At 42.7% G+C, this 25,866-nt stretch overlaps 1 protein-coding gene across 1 annotated transcript in view; it reads right to left on the reverse strand.

The window, feature by feature from the left end:
- Positions 1 to 25,866, reverse strand: part of NCKAP1 (NCK associated protein 1) — a 906,912-nt gene that overhangs the window by 799,369 nt on the left and 81,677 nt on the right. The window contains exon 3 of the mRNA XM_069225777.1: positions 351 to 443. Within this exon, the coding sequence (XP_069081878.1) occupies positions 351 to 443 (93 nt within the window). The remainder of the gene's footprint in view (positions 1 to 350; positions 444 to 25,866) is intronic.

The raw sequence follows: 25,866 nt of genomic DNA on the forward strand, positions 1-25,866 counted from the left end.
CCTCTCATCAAAAGCAATGGGAGGAGTACAGACAGCCATGTGTGACCAGCAGCCACTACAAGAGAGGCTGTGCAAATGGTGTGGGAGGATGGAGTTGTTTTAGACCCAAACGTTAAAGTGAGAGCTGCTCATGCTCCTGCAGCACTCCATATTTACCCACAGCACACTACAGTGGAGGGATGTCGGGGCCTGACCAGCAACAAAATACAGTCTTTTCCACTTCGGTGCTAATTAAAGCCTACCACTCACATCGAGTTCTAGGAGTATCAACAACTAAAGCAACACAGATAAAGATTAATTGCAGTTTGAGGTGAATACTAGTAAACAGAACAAATTGATATGAATGTTACCTTAAACTCCATAACATCAACAAAAGTGAAGTAATACAAGGCCAAATTCTTTAGAATTTCAGATTTTTCCTTCTGAAGTTGTGCAAGCTGTTGCTGTAAAACAAACACACGTAGAAGTAATCAGTCAAACTTTTGTAGGGAAGCACAAAATCTTAAGAGTTTAGAGGATGTAGGAGTTATTTATCCAAATATGTACTATGCAGAGCAGGACACTTACAATATCACGCTTTCAAAAACAGCGATCCAAATGTAATCAATGCACCAACGCCACAAGTATGCATCTTTTATTGCAGGTTTCCTATTACCAGTAAAGGCTGGTAGTGTGTAGGACATTTAAAATAACCTGCAGATACATTTAAGTGGATTCTGATAATGCAATGCAAATATTACTAAAGCATTTTTATGCGCATATAAAGCACCTCAAAAAGCTTACAAATCAGTTTCATCTGCTTACTGCAATGTACTTAAAACAAAACATCTGCAGTGATTTATGAATACTTTACATTGCAACTTAAAATAGCCTTGAACCACCAGAAAATGTAATCATTGTACTGTTCAAGAATTCTATATGATGTGGTGCTATGTGCTGAATGTGAAAAAATAATAATCTTATTGGAGATTTGGTTTGACTAGAGAGGAGGTCCCCAGCTGTACCTAGCCTCCTGTGACAGGTCCACAGTTAACCTCAACAGGCTGAATCAACTATGTTTATGCCGACATTAAATTATGGGATGGTTGCCCTCACAGGTTAACCAGTGTGCCTGGACCACTTGATGCAGCATCACATATTTACACTGCTGTTTTGTCTTTCTGAATCTACTTCATATCCTAAATTCATTTAGAGTTTATTTGTATAAGACTAAAACTACTGAAGCAAAGTTTGCTCTAGTACTCTCCAATCTCACAGATAGTTCCAGAGAATTTTCTGAAAGCTATTATTTGGCAAGAGCTTCATTTTTCAAAGGAAATATCAAAGCCTCCCCCACTCAAGGCATCTTCCCAGAAGTTCTCAAGACAGGGCAGGTCCTCCCACTACTAAACAAATCTACACCAGATAGCGGTGACCTTGCTAACTGCCTGCTCATCACTCATCTACCATTCATCTGCACAATCATTTAAAAAGCAGTCTATGTTGTACTCCAAGAACACGTCAGAGCTAAATATGCCCTGCACAACTACCAGTCTGGTTCCAGATGATGCTGCAGCACAGAGACCACTACCTTACACATCGAGACAATATCATCTTAACCACAGACAAACATGAACCCAGCATCCTGATATTGGTAGACCATCAAGCTGCCTTCAACCCAACCAACCAACCAACCAACCAACCAACCAACCAACCAACCAACCAACCAACCCACCCCACCCCACCCCACCCCACCCTTACACCCAACTTGAAGTCTCAAACTGGATTCACAGACAATGTCCTTCCCTGATTCTCCTCCTACCTTTCCGACCGACACAGTTTGTTCACATGGACACCTCCAGGTCACAAAGATTTCAATCCCCTGTGGAGTTCTTTATGGTTCTATACTGTATCTTTCATCTTCACATGTACAAGGAGCCATTTGGTGCACTAATCACAGACAACAGCATCATTAGTCACCAATATGACGAAGATAGACAATTGCAACTGAAAGTCTCATCTACTTTGGACATTCAACACCTCAAAAACTGTCTACACATCATCCACACCTGGATGTCCAGCGCCAATGTGAAGCTCTACCTAAACAAGACAGAATTCCTGTTACTTACCATGATCATCAAACAAGAAACAGTACAAACCTGGCTCAAAGGCAAAAATCTTAATAGTTTTCAACCTCAAATTTAATTGAATGCCAAGTCAGTTAGATTCACCCTGAACATCAATATCACTCTCATGGAAACACTATAAAAAAAAAAAACCAAGAGAGGTTGGTACCAGCTCTCTCTTCTAGAGAAAGTGAAACAATTTCTTCCACAAGTGTCTTCAGAAGTGCTGTTCAAGTCTTTATACTATCACATCTGAATTGTACTAACACCCTGTTCCACAGCCTTCTAGGCTCCACACTCCTACCCCCTAATTGCAACTTACAAGCTGCAGCAAGTCTCATCCAGGTCCTGAAGAAAGATGACTACATCACTCCGGCCCTGATGGAATTCCACTGGCTCCCCTTGCCAGCCCGCACCACCTTCAAAACCAGAAGCGTCATTTACAAAGGAATCATGACCAGCAAATCCACGTAACTTGCTGAGAAACTCACCATCTCGGTGGTTTTCTGCAGCCATGAAACTGTAAGACTGCAGCCTAAGTTGCGTTAAAAAAAATAAAAATAAAAAACAAGGCAGCAGGCGTTTCCTATATTTCCAGGCTCTAGAACAACATCCTAGTGTCGATCAGGACCACTTCAGCACTGCTCCAATGTAGGAAAGAGTTAAAGACTCATCGCTTTAAAAAATACTAGATCACAATGAATTAACCCTCAGGCTTTCTCTCCTATCAGTCAACAAATTTAAGCTCATCTTTGACTCTGTACAGCACTCTACTGCCTTTTGGCTAGGACAGCACTATAGAAATAACATTCATACATACACCAACAGACATATATACACAAAAGGGAAAGTTTTTGCCAACCCCTGGAAATTGTACTGGAAGGAAGCATGAAAATGATGAAATATAGACAAATATTCACAACAGCCTCATTTAAAAAAGTTCTGAAACAGGCAAAACAACATTCTTTACTCAGAGATCTGGTCATAATTTAGAAAAAGAGGCATGCCTGGATGTTCACCAATTAATCTTATAAAATAGAGAAAAAAAATCAAATACACACTTTGACAAATCTTCAAATACTGATATAATTGTTATACATTTTACTTTTGACACAACATTAATACCTAGAAAAAACATAGGGATACTTTCTCAAACATTTTGTCTCCAATTGGCACTAGCATGGACTGAGGGAAAAAAGGCCACCTCCAGTAACATTGGTTTTGACAGGTCACTGGTCTCCTCTGCAGGTTCCGGGCCCCCAGAATATTTTTGCACACTGTCAAGACGCTGTCTAATGCCACTCATGTCCCACGTGTTCCATGATGCAGATGGGGTACTACTTCACAAAGTACATATGAAACTATCCAGTCCCCAGTCAGTTCCTAATAAACTTTGTGAACTAGGCATCTGAATATCAGAGGTGTGCAAAGAAAGCAATTAGCAAAGACTGCACAGAGAATCCACAGGTAGTTGTATCAATCAGAAGGTATGATATTTGCGTTTGAAATGAATAAGTACAAATTCAATACATTTGAAAGATTCCCCAGCAACATCTAGTCAATTTGGATGAAACAAAACTATCCAAAGATTTGCTAAACCACAATCCCTCCAACAAAGCTTCAGCTTCAGGACCTAAATCAAGACAATGTTTTGCAACAAAAGTATTATGAGTAAATTAAGTTGTTGTCTAAGATATTGCCCATAGAGGCCCCTTCCTCAAGAAGGTAGTAAGTAGTGGGTCTGTCCCTCGAACAGACCCAGTGGTCTTTTGAGTCATTATTGATATTATTTGCTTTTTGGTTTAAATCTAGGCATAATCAGGCATAAAATTCAAAAGGTACACCATCCCTTCAGTGGAAAATGAAACTTCCTGGACAAAAAAAAAACAATGCATATTTCTGAACTCTGTGCTCCTGTCACACTCAGGGCATAAAAAGGCAGAGGGAGGAAATGAGAAAACATTTTACTCATAGTAAACAAGGTCTCTGCATCTACTCCAGCCTTAAATTGGTTATATTCTGTGTCAGTCTGAACGTGGAAGACTTGCATATGATATCTGTGTCTACTTGCTTTACCACTTGGTATCAGTGAGTTCTTTCTGGACCTTATGAAGTCTACAAACCTCTCTAGTTGAGTGAAGATATGAGATGTGCGCTCATAACACATCTGGAGCTATGCAGGAAACCAAAGTACAAATAATTAAATTCTTCATACCATTTTAAGAATTTGGAGCTCCTTTCTTCTCTTCTGGGATGCTACCGTCTAAACATCAACACATTCTTTGACAACAGCACACACAACACTCTTCTTTGAGATGGGGTACCTAATTCCATCAGGCCTGTTACTCCTTCAAAGTTCCTGCTCCAGAGCCCTAACTGGGAACTCCTGCACTTATAAGAAATATAGCATTATGCCCCCAATATCTTTAGATTTAAAGACTGGAAAATCCTGTGTTGAAGTTTCGGAGTCCACATCCTGTTCTCCAAGAGTTCTACCTGTTTGAAAAATACCACTGAGCTTACAGCACAACTTATAGATTTTAAATGGCCCTGTAATGCCAATTCATGGTCTTAAAACTTTGATTCTAACTACACCACCTTGCAATCCATTTCGAAAGAACTTCTTCAGCACCTGACATACTTGTTCATACAGTTACTCTAGCATGTTCTCCATGAATAACACCCTGCGGTCAATGTGGTAATTGCGGTCAAATAGCTATATTTCAACACTTTGGTACATACATCAACACACGTCCTAGAGCCTAAGAGGATTAACTCCATTAAACCGTTCAGGATTCTCCTCAGCTAAAGATCTGTGACCGTATTTAGCATGCTCCCTGCTACTGCATGTCCAGGCAATTCTCACTGTTGTGGCTCAATGGGAGAAACTTCAGATCGAGCCTAGAAGGCACCTGTAGGAAGTTGGCTCTGAACTGGTCAGCCTACACTAGAAGTCGGGTATGTTTTTAGGGGGCATCTCTAAGATGCCCTCTGGGTGTATTTTACAATAAATTGCACACTGGCATCAGTGTGCATTTATTGTGCTGAGAAGTTTGATACCAAACTTCCCAGTTTTCAGTGTAGCCATTATGGAACTGTGGAGTTCGTGTATGACAAACTCCCAGACCATGTACTCTTATGGCTAACCTGCACTTAAAATTATTAAGGTTTTGCTTAGACACTGTAGGGGCATAGTGCTCATGCACACATGCCCTCACCTGTGGTATAGTGCACCCTGCCTTAGGGCTGTAGGGCCTCCTAGAGGGGTGACTTACCTATGCCACAGGCAGTGTGAGGTTGGCATGGCACTCTGAGGGGAGTGCCATGTCGACTTGGTCTTTTTCTCCTCACCAGCACACACAAGCTGTGAGGCAGTGTGCATGTGCTTAGTGAGGGGTCCCTAGGGTGGCATAACACATGCTGCATCCCTTAGAGACCTTCCCTGGCATCAGGGTCCTTGGTACCAGGGGTACCAGTTACAAGGGACTTACCTGAGTGCCAGGGTTGTGCCAACTGTGGAGACAAAGGTACAGTTTAGGGAAAGAACACTGGTGTTGGGGCCTGGTTAGCAGGGTCCCAGCACACTTTCAAATCATAACTTGGCATCAGCAAAGGCAAAACGTTAGGGGATAACCATGCCAAGGAGGCATTTCCTTACACAACCTACCCTCCCTGCCCCCAAAACGAAAGAGGATGAGACTAACCTTTCCTAAGAGAGTCTTCATTTTCTAAGTGGAAGAACCTGGAAAGGCCACCTGCATTGGCATGGGCAGTCCCAGGTCTGTGTTCCACTATAAAGTCCATTTCCTGTAGGGTTATGGACCACCTCAACAGTTTAGGGTTTTCTCCTTTCATTTGCATGAGCCATCTGAGAGGTCTGTGGTCTGTTTGAACTATGAAGTGAGTACCAAAAAGGTATGGTCTCAATTTCTTCAGGGACCAGACCACAGCAAAGGCCTCTCTCTCAATGGCACTCCAACACTGCTCCCTGGGGAGTAACCTCCTGCTAATAAAAGCAACAGGTTGGTCAAGGCCATCATCATTTGTTTGGGACAGGACTGCTCCTATCCCATGTTCAGAGGCATCTGTCTGCACTATGAACTGCTTAGAGTAATCTGAAGCTTTTAGAACTGGTGCTGTGCACATCGCTTGCTTCAGGGTGTCCAAGGCCTTTTGACAGTCCAAGGTCCAGTTAACTTTCTTGGGCATTTTCTTGGAGGTAAGTTCTGTGAGGGGGGTCACTATTGATCCATAATCATTCACAAACCTCCTATAGTTACCAGTCAAGCCAAGGAATGCCCTGGCTTGTAGAACTGGTGCTGTGCACATAGCTTGTTTCAGGGTGTCAAAGGCCTGTTGACATTCTACAGTCCAGTTTACCTTCTTGGAGGTACGTTCGGTGAGGGGTGTTACTATGGATCCATATCCCTTCACAAACCTCCTATAGTATCCAGTCAAGCCAAGGAATGCCCTGACTGGAGTCTGGGTTTTTGGAGCTACCCAGTCCAGAATAGTCTGGATCTTGGGTTGGAGTGGCTGAACTTGGCCTCCACCTACAAGGTGTCCCAAGTAAACCACAGTACCCTGCCCTATCTGACATTTAGATGCCTTGATAGAGAGGCCTGCTGCTTGTAGGGCCTGCAAAACCTTTTTCAGGTGGACCAGGTGATCCTGCCAGCTGGAGCTAAAGACGGCAATATCATCAAGATAAGCTGCACTAAAGGACTCCAAGCCAGCAAGGACTTGATTCACCAACCTTTGGAAGGTGGCAGGGGCATTCTTTAAGCCAAAGGGCATCACCGTAAACTAGTAGTGCCCATCAGGTGTAGAGAATGCTGTTTTCTCTTTTGCTCCTGGTGCCATTCTTATTTGCCAGTACCCTGCTGTCAAGTCAAATGTACTCAGGTATTTGGCAGCACCCAATTTATCAATCAGCTCATTTGCCCTTGGAATGGGGAGAGCATCTATCTTGGTGACAGAATTAAGCCCTCTGTAGTCCACACAGAACCTCATCTCTCTCTTGCCATCTTTTGTGTGAGGTTCGGGGACCAAGACCACTGGGCTAGCCCAGGGACTGTCAGAATGCTCAATCACTCCCAACTACAGCATCTTGTGGACTTCCACTTAGATGCTTTCCTTAACTTGGTCAGACTGTCTGAATATTTTGTGTTTGACAGGCATCCTGTCTCCTGTGTCCACATCATAGGTACGCAGGTGTGTCTGACCAGGGGTTAAGGAAAAGAGCTCATCAAACTGCTGGAGGCCTTGCCTGCAGTCAGCTTGCTGTTGGCCAGAGAGGGTGTCTGAGTAGATCACTCCATCTACTGTGCCATCTTTAGGGTCAGTGGAGAGGAGATCAGGGAGAGGTTCACTCTCTGCTTCCTGGTCCTCATCTGTAACCATCAACATGTTTACATCTGCCCTGTCATGGAAGAGTTTTAGGCGGTTAACATGGATCACCCTCTTGGGGGTCCCGCTAGTGCCCAGGCCCACCAGATAGGTGACCTCACTCTTTCTCTAGCACTGGGTAAGGGCCACTCCATTTGTCCTGAAGTGCCCTGGGTGCCACAAGCTCCAGAACCCAGACTTTCTGCCCTGGCTGAAACTCTACCATAGCAGCCTTTTGGTCATACCACATCTTCTGGAGTTGTTGGCTGGCCTCAAGGTTTTTACTTGCCTTTTCCATGTACTCTGCCATCCTGGAACGTAGGCCTAGTACATAGTCCACTATATCTTGTTTAGGCTCATGGAGAGGTCTCTCCCAGCCTTCTTTCACAAGAGATAGTGGTCCCCTAACAGGATGGCCAAACAGAAGTTCAAAGGGGGAAACCCCTACTACCTTCTGGGGCACCTCTCTGCAGGCGAAAAGCAGGCATGGCAAGAGGACATCACATCTCCTTTTGAGCTTTTTAGGGAGCCCCATGATCATGCCCTTCAATGTCTTGTTAAATCTTTCAACAAGACCATTGGTTTGTGGATGTTATGGTGTGGTGAATTTGTAAGTCACCCCACACTCATTCCACATGTGTTTTAGGTAAGCTGACATGAAGTTGGTACCTCTGTCAGAAACCACCTCCTTAGGAAATCCCACTCTGGTAAAAATACCATTGAGTGCTTTGGCTACTGCAGGGGCAGTAGTGGACCTAAGGGGAATTGCTTCAGGGTACCTAGTAGCATGATCCACTACTACTAGGATATACTGATTCCCTGAGGCTGTGGGGGGGGGGGGTTCAAGTGGACCCACTATATCCATTCCCATTCTTTCAAAGGGGACCCCCACCACTGGAAGTGGAATGAGGGGGGCCTTTGGATGGCCACCTGTCTTACCACTGGCTTGGCAAGTGGCACAGGAGGCACAAAACTCCTTTACTTTATGCAACATATTGGGCCAATACAAATGGTTGACTAACCTCTCCCATGTCTTGGTTTGTCCCAAATGCCCAGCAAGGGGAATATCATGGGCTAAGGTCAGAAGGAACTCCCTAAACTCCTGAGGCACTACCACTCTCCTAGTGGCACCAGGCTTGGGATCTCTTGCCTCAGTGTAAAGGAGTCCATCTTCCCAATAGACCCTGTGTGTTCCACTGACATTTCCTTTCTCTTGGTCATCAGCTTGCTGCCTTAGGCCTCCAAGAGAGGGACAAGTGTCTTGCCCCTTGCACAGCTGTTCCCTTGAAGGTCCCTCTGGGTCCAAGAGCTGAACCTGATAAGGTTCTAACTCTATAGGCTCAGTTCCCTCAGGGGATAGAACTTCTTCCTGAGAAGAGAGGTTCTGTTTCTTTATCTGTGCTGAAGCTGGTTCCTCAGTCTTCTTGCCTTTTCTCTTGGAGGGTTGGGCCATTATTCCAGACTCCAACTCCTCTTTTTCACCCTGAGCTCTGCACTGTGCCCTTGTCTTGACACACACCAGTTCAGGGATACCCAGCATGGCTGCATGGGTTTGGAGTTCTACCTCAGCCCATGCTAAGGACTTCAGATCATTTCCAAGCAGACATTCAACTGGTATAGCAGATGTGACTACCACCTGTTTCAGGCCAGTGACCCATCCCCATTCTAAAGTTACCATAGCATGTACTTTAGTCTGATTGTCAGCATTGGTGACTGGATTAGTTTGTCCAGTCAGGTATTGTCCTGGGGAAACCAGTTTGTCTGTCACCATAGTGACACTGGCACCTGTATCCCTCAGGGCCTCTACTCTAGCCCCATTAATAAAGAGCTGCTGCCTGTATTTTTGCATGTTAGGAGGCCAGGCAACGAGTGTGGCCAAGTCCACCCCACCCTCAGAGACTAATGTAGCTTCAGTGTGAACCCTGATTTGCTCTGGGCACACTGTTGATCCCACCTGGAGACTGGCTATTCCAGTGCTAACTGGAGTAGTAGTTGAAGTGGAACCTTTCTTGGGACAGGCCTTGTCTCCAGTTTGATGTCCATGCTGACTACAGCTGTGACACCAGGCCTTTTTGGGATCAAAGTTTTTACCCTTGTACCCAAATGAGGATTGTGAAGAGGCTTTGGACCCACCCTCCTGTGCAGGTTTTTGGAGCCCTGTAGAAGAGACTTTACTTTTTCCCTTGGATGTCTCAACACTCTTCCCCTGGGGAGGCTTTGTGACCCCTTTCTTTTGGTCACCCCCTGTGGAAGTCTTGGTCCCCCTTGTCTTGACCCAGTGGTCTGCCTTCTTTCCCAATTCTTGGGGAGAATTTGGACCTAGGTCTACCAGATGCTGATGCAGTTTATCATTGAAACAATTACTTAAAAGGTGTTCCTTCATAAACAAATTATACAGCCCTTCATAATCATGTACACCACTGCCATTAATCCAACCATCTAGTTTTTTGACTGAGAAGTCAACAAAATCAACCCAGGTCTGGCTCGAGGATTTTTGAGCCCCCCTGAACCTAATCCTGTACTCCTCAGTTGAGAATCCAAAGCCCTCAATCAGGGTAGCCTTCATGAGGTCATAGGATTCTGCATCTTTTCCAGAGAGTGTGAGGAGTCTATCCCTACACTTTCCAGTGAACATTTCCCAAAGGAGAAAGTGAGATCTGTTTACTTTTCTGGTTGCACAAGCCCTCTCAAAAGCTGTGAACCATTTGGTGATGTCACCACCATTTTCATATTTTGTTACAATCCCTTTGGGGATTTTTAGCATGTCAGTATTCTCTCTGACCCTATGTAAGTTGCTGCCACCATTGATGGGAGCTAAACCCATCTCTTGTCTTTCCCTTTCTATGGCTAGGAGTTGTCTCTCCAAAGCCAATCTTTTGGCCATCCTGGCTAACAGGAGGTCATCTTCATTAAGGCTGCCCTCAATGCTCCCAGAGTTGCTGGACTCCCCAGTGGGAGAAGCAGCATCTCTGACTATCACTTGTGGAGTCAGGGTTTAAGGAACCCTAGTCTCCCTAAGTAGGACAGGAGGGGGAAATTATCCGCCTGGTCACTAGTTTCCCCTTCTGGGAGGTTGTCTTCAGAGGGGTGGTCTCTAGCAAACTCAGCCAAAATCTCCTGGAGCTGTATTTTGGTAGGGTTTGATCCCGTTTTTATATTTTTTATTTTACAGAGAGTCCTTAACTCTGACATCCTAAGATGCAGGTAAGGGGTGAGGTCGAGTTCCACCACCATCTCTTCTGTGCTAGACATTATTTCTCTAAAAGTTGGGAGACTTTTTAAGAATCTAAAACTATCTCTAGCACTTAATCTAAACTTTTACAAACTTTTAAACTCTAAAAGAAAAGCTAACAGGGACTTACACAAGGCCCTAGCAGGACTTTTAAAAATGTAGAAAAATAGCTCAAATTGCAAAAATCAGTTTCTAATGACAATTTTTGGAATTTAGTTGTGTGATCAGGTATTGGTGAGTAGTCCAGCAAATGCAAAGTCTTAGATCCCACCGCTGCCAACAATGTAGGAAGTTGGCTCTGTATATACTATTTCAAAGTAAGAAATAATGTGCACAGAGTCCAAGGGTTCCCCTTAGAGGTAAGATAGTGGCAAAAGTAGATAATTCTAATGCTCTATTTTGTGGTAGTGTGGTCGAGCAGTAGGCTTATCGGAGGGTAATGTTAAGCATTTGTTGTACACACAAGGCAATAAATGAGGAACACACACTCAAAGACTTACTCCAGGCCAATAGGTTTTTATATTGAAAAATATATTTTCTTAGTTTATTTTAATAACCATAGGATCAAGATTTACACTTAATACTTAAAATGTAAGGCACTTCACTTAGATACTTTAGGAACTTTGAATGAAGACAATATCATGTACAGTATTTGTAAAAATGGCATTAAGCTATTTTCAAAGTGGACACAGTGCAAAAATCAACAGTTCCTTGGGGATGTAAGTAAAGGTTAGTTTTGAAAGTAAGTAAAACACTTACAAGTCTCAAGTTTGGGGCATAGGCAGCCCACCGTTGGGGGATCAAGGCAACCCCCAAGTTTCCACACCAGCAGCTCAGGGCCAGTCCGGTGCAGAGGTCAAAGAGGTGCCCAAAACACATAGGCGCCTATGGGGAATAGGGGTGCTCCGGTTCCAGTCTGCCAACAGGTAAGTACTTGCGTCCTCAGGGCAGACCAGGGGGGTTTTGTAGAGCACCGGGGGGACACACGAGAAGGCACACAAAGTACACCCTCAGCGGCACAGGTGCGGCCGGGTGCAGTGAGCAAAGCAATCATCGGGTTTTAGACTGAAAACAATGGAGGGACCCGGGGGTCACTCTAGCGTTGCAGGCAGGCACGGGGGGCTCTCGGGACAGCCACCACCTGGGCTAAGCAGAGGGTTGCCTGGGGGTCGCTCTTGCACTGAAGTTCGGTTCCTTCAGGTCCTGGGGGCTGCGGGTGCAGTGCTGTTTCCAGGCATCTGGTCCCTTGTTACAGGCAGTTGCGGTCAGGGGGATCCTCCCCAGTCTCTCTCTAGGCGTCGCAGTGGGGGCTCAGGGGGGTCGTCTCTGGTTACTCACAGGCTCGCAGTAGCCAGGGAGTCCTCCCTGAGGTGTTGGTTTTCTGCAGGTCGAGCCAGAGGCGTCGGGTGCAGAGTGTGAAGTCTCACGCTTCCGGCGGGAAACGTGAAGTCTTTGGAAGTTGCGTCTTTGTTGCAAAGAAGTCGCAGGTTTTGAACAGGGCTGCTGTTCACGGGGGTTTCTTGGTCCTGTAGTCCGGGGAAGTCCTCTGAGGCTTCAGAGGTCGCTGGTCCCTGTCAGATGCATCGCTGGAGCAGGTTTTCGAAGATGGAGACAGGCCAGTAGGGCTCGGGCCAAATCAGTTGTCGTTTTTCTCCTTCTCTGCAGGCTTGTAGGTCAGCTGTCCTTCGTCTTTCTTCAGCTTGCAGGAATCTGGTTTCCTGGGATCTGGTGAGCCCCTAAATACTGAATTATGGGGTGTGTTTAGGTCTGGGAGGGCAGTAGCCAATGGCTACTGTCCTTAAGGGTAGCTACACCCTCTTTGTGCCTCCTCCCTGTGGGGAGGGGGGCACATCCCTAATCCTACTGGGGGAATCCTCCAAACTCAAGATGGAGGATTTCTCAAGGCAGGGGTCACCTCAGCTCAGGACACCTTAGGGCTGTCCTGACTGGTGGGCGACTCCACCTTGTTTTTCTCATTATCTCCTCCAGCCTTGCCGCCAAAAGTGGGGGCAGTGGCCGGAGGGGCGGGCATCTCCACTAGCTGGGATGCCCTGGGGTGTTGTAACAAAAGGGGTGAGCCTTTGAGGCTCACCGCCAGGTGTTACAGTTCCTGCAGGGGGAGGTGAGAAGCACCTCCACCCAGCACAGGCTTTGTTCCTGGCCACAAAGTGACAAAGGCACTCTCCCCATGTGGCCAGCAACATGTCTGGTGTGTGGCAGGCTGGCAGGAACTGGTCCGCCTACACTAGAAGTCGGGTATGTTTTCAGGGGGCATCTCTAAGATGCCCTCTGGGTGTATTTCACAATAAGTTGCACACTGGCACCAGTGTGCATTTATTGTGCTGAGATGTTTGATACCAAACTTCCCAGTTTTCAGTGTAGCCATTATGGAACTGTGGAGTTTGTGTATGACAAACTCCCAGAACATATACTCTTATGGCTACCCTGCACTTACAATGTCTAAGGTTTTGCTTAGACACTGTAGGGGCATAGTCCTCATGCACATATGCCCTCACCTGTGGTATAGTGCACCCTGCCTTAGGGCTGTAGGGCCTCCTAGAGGGGTGACTTACCTATGCCACGGGCAGTGTGAGGTTGGCATGGCACTCTGAGGGGAGTGCCATGTCGACTTAGTCTTTTTCTCCCCACCAGCACACACAAGCTGTGAGGCAGTGTGCATGTGCTGAGTGAGGGGTCCCTAGGGTGGCATAACACATGCTGCAGCCCTTAGAGACCTTCCCTGGCATCAGGGCCCTTGGTACCAGGGGTACAAGTTATAAAGGACTCACCTGAGTGCCAGGGTTGTGCCAATTGTGGAGACAAAAGGTACAGTTTAGGGAAAGAACACTGGTTTTGGGGCCTGGTTAGCAGGGTCCCAGCACACTTTCAAATCATAACTTAGCATCAGCAAAGGCAAGATGTTAGGGGGGTAACCATGCCAAGGAGGCATTTTCTTACAGCACCCACTACTGCTTTCCAGCACAAACATGCCTTGCCTGGCCATGGATGCTGCCATAACCCTCCAACAGACCACCACATGGTAACTGGATGCCAACCCTGCATTTCAAAGGAGGTAAGAGGCCTTCTGTCTTTAAATCTTCAGGTCTAAAATGCATCTGAGGTATCGGAAATCAGTTGATTCAAGCCCCCCACGCTCCAACACCAGATGCCATTGCATGCCCCTCACCTTGCCAAAAGCCAGAGGTAGGGTCCCCAAGCAGAGCCATTTATTAAACAGCTGAAAAGCTAGAATTAGCTTATCCTCATGCTCTGATAAGAGTCCTATTTCTCTCTATTTCTTAAGAGAAATATCAGTGTCTAGAATATGCAATTCTGAAAGTAACAGGAACTAACATTTGTTCCTTTGCTCTTTGGGTCAAACGTTCTCTAGTCCTCAATTTCCTTTCTCCTCAGCAGATCCATTTGGGGCTATGCTAAGACAAGCATTCAATTGCCATCTCTAAACTGCAGATCACCCAAGCACCACAGTAGTCAAAGGAGTACATTTTTGACATAACCTTTGTGCTTTTGTTTCCATTTTTAAAAACATGAGGCCGTTTGTTCATGGTGAAAGGAAAAAACTGAAATTAAAAAAACAAACTAAATTAAATGTCGACTTGCAAGACCAATGGAATCATTGACCACCACTTCTTATCATGTTAAGGAGTTGAAACACTAAGATAGAGGAAGCTGAAGTGGAGGGTTAAGACAGGGTAGCACAGTTACTGTACTTTGTCTCAATATGCCCTCTGCTAAATGTTGTGCATTACCAGTGCTCCAAAAGGCATAGGTGGCATGACCTGGTCTAATAAATGTGTGTGAAGGTTTTTGCCATTTTCACAGTGCTTTGGATATTTCAAAAACAAAAAGAAAAATCTGCATTCCCACTTTAATATACATTCTGCACGTGTACTAATCAACAATAAGAATGTTTACATGTGCAAAATGGGCTGCATGTCTCCTAACAAATCTGTGCAGATCCATCTGTACGCCATATTTGTGTGTCGTGGCAGGGTTTTACATATGGTTGACTCAGGGCTGTGTTCATTCCTCATTCATAGAGGAATGCAAACAGAACTGCAACATATTCCCTTATGATGTGCTAGTTCTGATTTGGTGCATGACTTACTCAGGAGAATGTGCAATACAGGCAAAGGGTAAACATCTACATTAACAGCATTGCTAGCACACCAACAGTCTTGCAAACTGGTGTATACCATTTTATTTCTACACCTTATTTAGAAAGGAAAAATGAAATCACCTATATTTCCTGCAGTAACACTATACGACCTATGCAAGGAATGTGCTATTTGACCCACATAGATGGAGGTGCCTGGCCTGTTCTGAAATGAGAAGAGCCAGGTCTCTGCACCCACATGGTTCATCAGAGTTTCCACTTGCATTTTTAGTATTCATGGAGGGCAGGCCAGCAAAGTTAGCGCAACCAGCCCAGCAAAACTATCCAGTGAGCTGTCTCTTCGACTGATCCTCAGCACCCCCTGCCCTACCTCCCCCAGTGTCTTGAGACCCTCACAGGTGAGTAGCTGCGCTTTACAAATCGCTCATTGATTGATTGATTGAGTTGTAAGTTTTCAATCTACAGAACACGTGAGCTGAAAAATACAGTAAAATGAAGAAACATGCACTCTGCTGTCTGCCTTCGAGGCTAAAACACTATTTCCCACCGATTTTAACAGAACTGATTTATTTAACAGAAGATAAAAAACGAAGATGCGTTTAAGTTGCAACTTAGCTCGTGGAACTATTCCATAAATCATGATAACCTGTCAATTATGACATACTTACAAAAAGTAGTTTTTGTGGTTAGTGGTTTAGTGGTTATGAGATACTCATTTAAAATATAGCCAGTTAACACGCTAAACAGGAAAATAACCATATGAAGTAGGAGACAAGTGTGTTAATATTTCGGTATTCCTACAAACATATATACCTATTTAAATTCACTTACCAAAGCACATCCAGGCAAAGCCACGTTATGCATGCAAAATAAATTGAAAATACAAACATAAAAAACACTAAAACCTTTATATGTAAAATATCACAGAACAAAAGCGCTCACAAAAGAACATAAAAGGCAGAAGAAAATCAAGAAAGCTTGTTACGACAGTATTGAGAAAATAAACAGTAGATGTAATTATTCAATTAGCTTTCATTATTTTTAATTGTTAAATACAGCAACAATTACAATACTTCAACACTGCAAACGCTGATCACAAAATACAACGACTGCTGAGACCTAGAGGTATCAACACAACAGTGCACGTCTTATAATTAAATCACTGAATGGCTTATGAAATACTACAGGGCCTTAAACTGTCCTATATACATACATTGTCTGTCGTGCCTGATTTTGTACGAATTGGGGCACAGTAGAATTAATTAAATACACTCCATGCGGCTAATACCGAATATGTGGCATCAAGGGGAAGTGGGCAGTAGGGGGCCAAGTGCAAGCAGTTCAGATTGCGTGTTCCTAACATGTGTAACATCATTCCACGGGCATCACTGCTGCATGCCCGAGTCTTTGAGGATTGGCACTAATGACAATGAGGGAGCCGCCATGCCTGAGGATGGAAGGAGAGTAGCTGTGAAGCCCTTTACTTTGTTTAACTTTAAAGATCTGGAACAGGAACGAACGGTGAGTAAAGAATGAAAACGCCAGTCTTCCCCCAAATTTCCAATCATCTCCCTTGGCTGCAGGGGAGGGAAGAGTGAATCAATGGCCTGGGCAACATCTTGTGCTTTTGTAATAACATGGATCTACCTCCCCCGCAACAAAGGAGGACTGGGTGTTGTGAATTGGGAGGAAGGACTCCTACAGCTCTCCCCCTTTTTAATACTATTCTACAGCTCTCCCCCTCTCTAATATTCTTGTGGCCGGGGAGGGATGGAGTAAGGAAGAGAAGAAGGGAGGAAATTGGAGACAAAACGATTAAAGGCAAAGGACTGTGAGTGAAAGAAAAAACAAATGGAAAGATGTGAGAGATTAGAAACAAACAGAGAGAGAAAGAAGAACATAGGTTTAAAAAAAAAAAAAAAAAAAAAAAAAACACCAGAGGCACAAAGGTGAAGCAGGTGCACAGAGGCAGACATATGAGACACATTCCAAGGGAACAGAGAAGTGTCACACACACACACAAACACACACACACACAAGGCACAGGATGTTTAGAGAGAACGTTTCCAACCAATGTGGTGAGACAGTGATTCAAAATACAGAAGAACAGAAATAAGGGCATGCCAGATCAGAGAAACAGAAGAAATTAGGAAGAAAGAAGGGAGATAAGTCAGGCAGAGGTAACAGACATGGGCAACACAGGCACAAAAAAAGAACCTTGAGAGGACTGAGGGACAAAAACCTTATAGGAAGAGGTAAAGGAGGAGGACATGGGAGATCAGAGACACAGCAGTGGCATAAGCAAGGGCAGAGCAAGGAGTTGGCAAGGACAGTGGGATGTGTCATCTCCCAATATCTTTCTGTAGACTCACTCACAGGCCCAGGGGATGTTTTAGTGTTTGGCAATGTGAGGAAGAGGCATACCTGTTATGTGATAATCAAATAAACCCTGTCCCACACACCCACACAATATCTTCACATCGTATATGTGTATCTTAAAAGAAAAGAAAATGGACGGGCAAAGGGAGTATGTGTGTTACAAATTCACACCTGCTCCCTGCAGGAGCATAATCACACAGGCACACACAAGCCCAAAACTACAGATATAAAAAAATACCTATTTTGATTTCGTTTACCATTCTAAAAATGTATGTGTGTGTAAAGGTGTATGAGGAGGGACTTGCAGTTCCCTGTGAGCAATAAATTATGAAACACACCTCAAACACTCACCACACAATAATACAGAGCCCCATACTAACATTAAAAAAGCTCTCAAAGAGGAACTAACTATTGCTGGAGGTGGAAGAGTCAAAAAAGTGTTGCCTTTTTCTCCAGTTCAGGTGTCCAAAGTGCAAAGAGGAGGATGCCGATGGCTTCCAAAGCAGACTATCAGCATGGGAGAGTCAACAATCAGGATAAAAGAACAGTGTTGAATTGCCCAAAAAATATATTCTGTTAATGGGGTATTAATTCAGTAGGCACAATGAGGTGGCCTCCAACGGCTGTGGTGGCCCTAGGAAGCAGACAAAAGCTCAACTGGTGTATCGTGGTATGCCAGAGAGCAGAGCAAGTAAGACATTAGGAGATGGAGGAGGTGAGGGCCCATGTAAAAGATTGGGGAGCAGCAGTTGGCCATCAGCGTGCATTCGCTTCTGCTGCTTGCACATTATTGATCAGCAGCTGCAGGAACTGGGGGCGCGACCTTACAGAGCAGCTGGATCCCAAAGCCCAAGTATGCACAAGGAGATCCCAGCATGTTACCCACCAGCTGTAGAACTCTATCCTACTCCCTCTGCTGGGATGAATACTAGTTCAGAGTTCTTCGCCGTATTGCTTTGAGACTGCCATGTTGTGACTTGGACGGTTACCCATCTACTCCTTCCTGGGTTGATTGTGGCAGCTATCTTGATAGGAAAGGTGCCACCCATTTGTGTTTGTTCTTTCTGCTTGTTGTTCTGTATTTTGTACTATAAATAAACATTTTTATGTATGCCATATCATTAAAACTGAATGTACGCAGCAGTAACTCTTCTATAGTGTTCAAAGATACGCTTTTGGGACTTTTGCGAACTATGTTTAATTACAGAAATAAAGTAATATGTCCTGTAGTTGTCATAAGCATTCATATTGGACAACTAGAAATAATGTCATTGACAAGGTGTCAAAAGAAAATCGAAATTGATGCTTTTATTTTTGAAGTCCATGAAAATAATGTGTGGCAAAATAATGCTAAAAAGCATGATGCAATTTTAATTGATATTGTTAACAAGGATACACATCAGTAAATACTGAAGTTTAGGGAAAAGTACGGCCACTGGAATCAACATTCAGAATGGCCAATGATTAAATGCCTATGGCAGCTCAGACTCAGTTCGGTAGATTCATGTGCCCTTTCAGCAAATAATATTTCAGATACTGTACTTGAAAAAGGTATGACTTTCCTAGCTTGTTTCGAAATTTGATTTGGGCAAACACCAGAAAAAGATATACAAAAACACACAAATCCATAAGCTCAGATATCATCTATATCCATAAATCAACACAGAACTAACTGCCAACCTATTTATCTATATTTTGCTTATCAATTGCATGAGCTCCTCTTATTTCCCCGGTTCATGAGTGCACTTTTTAATTACAATTTCTCACAAATAATCCAGTCTGTACAATGTAAGTAAATTTTTTTTTAAAAAAGTACATAGTGTACTATGCTACATAAGCACATCAAAAGTAAAGTTCAGTAGAAGTAGGTTTTCTTCCTAAATTTCAAAAGAAATGGATTAGAATTCAACCCTAGTGACAATTATTATTCCACGTCATGGGGTAAACCTTATAAATAATTTTATATCATGCTTTTCTTTTCTTGCTAGAATTTAATAGCAGCAAGTCAAGAATAAATAAATAAACTACAAATCCCATGTGGCGAAGGTTACAAGCAAATGGGAAACAAATCGTAGTACACAGTGAACAACCAATCAGAATAACATATACAGTATAATGATGTCACTTGACAGCAAACACCCCTCTTTTCTTGCTGCTCGCAGTCAAGTTAAGTACTCCATATTTTTTTCTATCATACATTATTCAGCTTGTTGTTATGACCTTGTAGTAATGGTTAAGGGTGTTATATTAATGTTTATATTATAATACTTGTGGGCTGCACACTCACATAGTTTAATTTCTCTACAGTCAGCATGTTGCTGCTTTATATTAATGTTTTTATTATAATACTTGTGGACTGCACACTCACATGGTTTCTATTCATTTCTCTGCAGTCAGGTCGTTGCTGCACACCTCACAAGCACCGTCTCCCTTGTGCTCAGTTTCAAACGCATTCCTCAAATAACAGTTGTCATTTTCGGCTGCTTCTGAGGAACGCTATGCTTCACACTCACCGCTTCATGCAGGTTCTTCCTAAATATTTATCAATTTATTCCAGGAAGCGGATTCTATTGCCGCTTCACTCAAGCCTTGTTCGCTTCTGTATTTAGCAACGAGGTCTCTGACGGCCACGCCCTTAAACACGCCCCTCTTCCTCATTTTACCGCCCACATGCAGAGATTAGTCACTATAGTCCACACCTTTAGATTGTAACCCCTTCCTTTCTGGTTTTGCTCTGTTCCTGCATAATTCAATTACTTTTATCAATAATTATGGAGATTGACAGCTCTCCTTTGCTATAGGATGTTAGTGATGATCCAAAATGGTTGTGTATCACTGCAGACCCTTGGGTTGTTAGACACAGTACAAGGTTATGTTATCGAACTTTACTCAAAACTTTTTCAGTCTGCTCTTCCACATCCTTCCCAGTTTTTAACAGAAATGTCCAACCTCATTTCCATAGAAGTACAGTCCCTTCTACAGAAACAAGCAATCACCCCTCGTCATTCAGACCACTCAGGTTTCATCAGTTCCATTTTTCTAATACAAAAGAAAAACAAAAAGATATGACCAGTCATCAACCTCAAGCACTTCAACCATTTTTGTAGTTTATTGAAATTTCAAAATGGAAACGATTTTTCATCTCAGAGATTCGTTACTCCAAAACGATTGGATGGTTTGTTTGGATTTACAAGATGCTCACTGTTCCTACACATCCAGACTACAGGAAATTTCTACAATTTCAGCAGTTAGGTCAATCCTTCCATTTTTCCTCTCTTCCGTTCAGTCTTTCCCCGGCATGGTGTTTTACCAAGCTCATGAAACCGGTGGTAGCTCTTCTCAGAGGTCAAGGTGTCACTCATTATTTATTTAGACAACAATCTCATAATGAACCAGAGTCTTCTCTCTCTTTAATCTCCCATCATTCTAACATGTTCTCTTTTGTCAGACCTTGGATGTCTAATCAACAAAGAGAAATCTCTTCTGTCTCCTTCCTAACAAATCCATTTTTTAAGTTTCCTTATAAATTCAGTATCTGTCACTCTTCATCTTCCGTCGGAAAAGGTAAAATCCATAAATTGGAAATCCTTCAGATTCCTTTTAGCTCCCCAATTTCTCTCAGATCTCTAGCACAAATAGCAACCCTCCTCCTCTATCCAAGCCATTTTTTCAGGCCCTTTACATTAATCGGGCTCTTCAAAGATAAAAAATTCAACACTTATGAAAGGGTCTTGCATATTCAGACATCATCTCTTTAGATCAAGCCTCCCGCATAGAACTTCAATGGTGGACAAACCATTTAAATGCCTGGAATGGCAGACCCATCTTTGCATCAGCCCCAGACCTTGTATTAAAAAAAAAAAAGATGTAAGCGGCACGACTTGGGGCACAAGCTGTGGACTAATCTCAACTGGAGGTACATGGTCATTAAAGGAGTCCAGAATGCATATCAATTGTTTAGAGATGTTTGCCGGCTCCTTTGTAAAAAAACAGAGCAGGTTGTGCTATTCTTCTCAGAATTCAGAACATTTTGGCGTTAAGGTACATCAACCATTTAGGGGGAAGCAAATCCAAACCTCTAGAGGAATTAGCAAAAGGGTTTTAGGAATTCTGCCTCTCAAACAAAATTTCAGTTCATGCATAATATCTACCAGGCAATCTAAATTCCGCAGCGGATTGGCATTCGCTGCATCTTCGAGACACCAGCATTTGGAAACTTCATCCCCCTGTATTCCAGTCAATTCAGCACATATGTGGTCCCTTGATAATAGATCTATTTGCTTCTCGCCTCAACTCCCAACGTCCTCAATTTTACAGTTGGCACCCAGATCCATCAGAGTTAGCCTCAGATGCTTTTTTACAGGATTGGTCAACGTCTATGAATTACGCCTTTCCTCCTTTTCTCATGATCAGCAGGTTACTCGTGCAGTTAAGATGACAACAAGCTGTTCTGGTGCTCATAGCTCCATTCTGGCAATCCCAGGTGTGGTTCCCAACCCATATGGAACTGTCCATGGATTTCCCCATTCTTCGTCCTTCATTTCTGAACATGTTGTTGGATCCCCTAAATCGTCCTCACACCCTAGTCGTAGCAATCTTCTTAACCTTTCGGCTTGGAAGATTTCGGAAACTCTCAATATTTCCCTCTCATTTCGTCAGAAGCTTCAAACTATATCAAAAAATCCTGGGCTCCAGGAACTACGAAGGCTTACAAGTCAGCTTGGTCTTTATGGCATAGCAGGTGTATGGGAAAAGACATAGATCCCTTTTCAGCAAATGTAACTTTCATTATTAATTTAGTATCTGCAGAGGATAGCAAAGGGAAAGATTATCGCACAATCAATTTGTATAGCTCAGCGATTTCTTCCAACCATCCTTACATCAATGGAAAACCAGTGGGAGAACATCCACTCATTTGCCATCTATTAAAGGGAGTAACCTTTTCTAATGCTCCTCTTCCTAAATACAGAACATTATAGGATGTTAATGCCGTTTTAAATCTGTTTGTCATTGCCTGATAATCCTCTTCTTTCTCTGAAGAGGTTATCTGCAAAATTGACAATGTTGTTATGCCTCATTATTATTAAGGGACTTTCTGATGTTAGAGCATTAGACATTTCTCCTAGTCAATTTACTCTAACAGGTGTTTTGGTCACAGTTTTTAGATGTACTAAAAGTCATCTCTTATCAGTATTTTACCCTTATTTTCCTGACCATCCCGAACTTTGCGTTGGACAGTGTCTAAAGGGTTACGAACAGAACTGTTGATCTAAGAATGTCCTCTGCATCACAACTCATTTCCTTTAGAAAACCTTTTAGGCCAGTGTCTTCCCCTACACTTGCCAGTTGGGTTAAATGGATAATGTCTTTAGCAGGTATTGATACTTCCATCTTTGGCGCCCATTCCTCGAGGGGAGCTAGGGCTTCTAAGGCACTTTGGGCAGGTTCCGGTTTAAAGGATATTCTCAGATCAACTAATTGGCCAAATGACAATGTGTTTAGAGTATTTTACTGCAAACCTGTTGACAAGGTTTCTTCAACTGTGATTAATTCGCTTTAAACGAGCATAATAGGTGCCTCCAGTCTTGATATTAAATGTACATTTTTCTAGTAATTTATGAAGGAAAATCTTGATTTTATTAAAGACACAGAGGCGAGTATTGTCGCACCACAATGTTTTCTGAATACTTGCTTTTTCCCACCTTGACAGCGGCTTCGGCTCCCTCACAGCCTACCTCATAACTCTGCTGTTAGTCCTTCTGGATTCAGACACGTTGACGTTCCTTTTCCAAACCTATTTTGGAATCCAGTCACTTCCGTTCCTCCCTACATGTTACTGTTTCCTGGATTTATGAACCTTTGTCATTAACTTCTTTCATTTATCATGGCTCTGATTATTATGTTGTCTATTTTGCCTTTATTCCAAACTTAATAACTTCTCAAGCAAGAAATGAGGGCTGTTTGCAGTCAAGTGACGTCATTATAATGTATATGTTATTCTGATTGGTTGTTCACTGTGTACTACGATTTGTTTCCCATTGGCTTGTTAACCTCGCCACATGGGATTTGTAGTTTATTTATTTATTCTGGACTGCTGCTATTACATTCTAGCAAGAAAAGAAACGCATAATACTCGCATACGTGTCTTTAATAAAATTAAGACTTTCCTTCATAAATTATTAGGAGAATCTACATTTTAGCTCATTCTGAACAACCCCCACTTTTGGATCTCTGATACATATTCCTTAAAAAGTTAAGGACTCAATTGCTTTCTTGGAATTATGTAGTGTATAACTTCTGACAGGTTTATTTTTTTTAAAGAAATGACTGAACATACAATATTTACATGCATCCAAGTTTATTTTATATGGTGGAACCCCACTGAGGGAGTTAGGTATCATGTTTGGTGCAGCACCTGACCCAATTTACCTTGAATCACAAACTGAATGACAAGTGAAAGCACAGAAATCTGGGACAGGATCTGGGTTGGATTCGTTCTCCAAGATTCTACCCTACTGAAAAGACGTTTATTGAATAATACTGTTTTACAATTCTGTTTGGAGTGGGTTGTCAACAGGCATAATATTAATAGCAAACCCATATGCACCCATTAAATAAAATACCAGGATAAGGTTAGTAACATCACAGACCCTTTAACCACCCTCACCCATTTTCAAAGACCTGTTATTAGTCTCTCATTATAATCCATTTCACAACTGAGTGGGTCAGAGGTATAAACTACAGTAAGAAACAACACTTTAAGAGGCCTGCTTACTTTCTGTTCTTGCTACTGACCTCTCGACTTATGAGAACAATAGCACAAACAGGTACTACCCTGACTACCCTTAACTAACATCCACTTGTGAAATGAAATTGGAATCACCGAAGATAACCAGTTTACCCACAGTAGAAAGCACACTTTTCTATTCCAGTTAGAAGTAGATGAGTTATGTTGCCCAGGTTATGAGGGCAATTTACTTTTGCAACATTTGTTAACACATTTCTAAAACCGGTTCCTGCTATGAAACCTCGGGACTAGCCATGGGCATTAACCTGTACCAAAATGTACAACGTTATTACCTAGATATAAAACATCAAAGGACGCTTAGGAGTCAGGGTCAACAATATCTTCATTATTAATCAAAAATCTAATTGGTAAGCCGGGGCAGTACAATGAATTTCAACAAAGTAGGGTTTTGCATTACAGTAATTGCGAAAATACAATTCTTCACTGCCAATAACTAAGTTAAATAGTCTACTGTTGAATCTTTGTGTGGTTTACATTCCTTTCTTTAATATGTATTGGAATGATTTCAAGTACACTACTAAGACACACATTTAAAAAAGTAATGTCTAATTTCCTGATGTTTTATAAAATATCCGCTCACATCTAAAACCTCTCTTAGAGATTATCTTAAACAGAGAAGTTCAAACGGCCACTGTTCAGTGGTAACCAGAAATAAACCAACTCATAAAAAGATACACATACCAATAACGTAGACCCCAAAATAAAGTGGCATACAAATCATGACTTAATATTGCTAGACAGAGGACACATTTTAAGTTATGTGTGCACCAGTTATCTGTTGTTGTCAAGTACTGTAATCTAGGTTGTGATCCATTTAAACTACGTAAAGTGCAATTAGATGTATTTTGTCCTCTGCAATGCAGTGGTTTTTAAACAAAAATAATCTTTTCTGTTTTGCTTCACTTCAATTTCTAAAAGCACACTTCCAAACGCTAATTAAAATTTGCTTAATGTTTTCGTTCTCTGGCACACTACCTCTTGGCTTTGACAACAGCACATATGTGTATGTCATTTATCACTGATCTGATTCATCTGTGCAAATATGAAAAATGATAGTTACTTGTAATCATAAATTGGCAGCTTGTATCGCTGTTGATTAAAATGCTGCTTATAAATCTGGCATGTTGTGCTGGGCTTGGAAAAATATGCCTTTTACATCCAGTTTTTTATTGAGTCTGGCTTACATGCAGGCTATAATGAGTCACATCCTCATTATCCCACTGTGTCAATACAGTTGATCACAGACTCCATCTTAGATCAACGTATTCCACATTCTGTGTGCTATATTATTAAATCTTCTATACTCTGCATGACCGAAGCAATAGAAAATGTGAAAGCATATACAAATAACCATGACCAACCTAACTAAAGAACACACCTCTGGAAATGGGACAATAGGCAGCAGGATGTGTAATTTTGGCATATCACATTGTCCCTTGTCACAAACCCAGAAATGTGCCCACATCTGAACATACTTTTTTAGGAACAAGGCTTTATTTACCCACTTCTGTCTCTCTGCCAGATAGTTGACCAAGCCTGGTGCATGTTCTGCAGTGTACAATATGCACCTTTACAATGCTCAAAGCTGTATTCCCTGTGTCAACCCAGGAGTTTGTCCCCCTGTTTCTGTAATCAGTACATTGTTTTGTGGCCAATGATAAGATCAAACTACCTGAAGAGAGAAGAAAGGAAAATAAATGTAAGAGTATAACCCCCTACACAATGGATAGTGTTAACTAACGCAGCAGGATGGTGCTGCACAGGAACATGCCAATTAACCCTGGTATCTCCTCCAAACTGCTGTTTTAGGTACAAT

This window comes from Pleurodeles waltl, chromosome 3_1 (genome assembly GCF_031143425.1).
Source record: "Pleurodeles waltl isolate 20211129_DDA chromosome 3_1, aPleWal1.hap1.20221129, whole genome shotgun sequence".
NCBI classification, from domain to species: Eukaryota; Metazoa; Chordata; class Amphibia; order Caudata; family Salamandridae; genus Pleurodeles; species Pleurodeles waltl.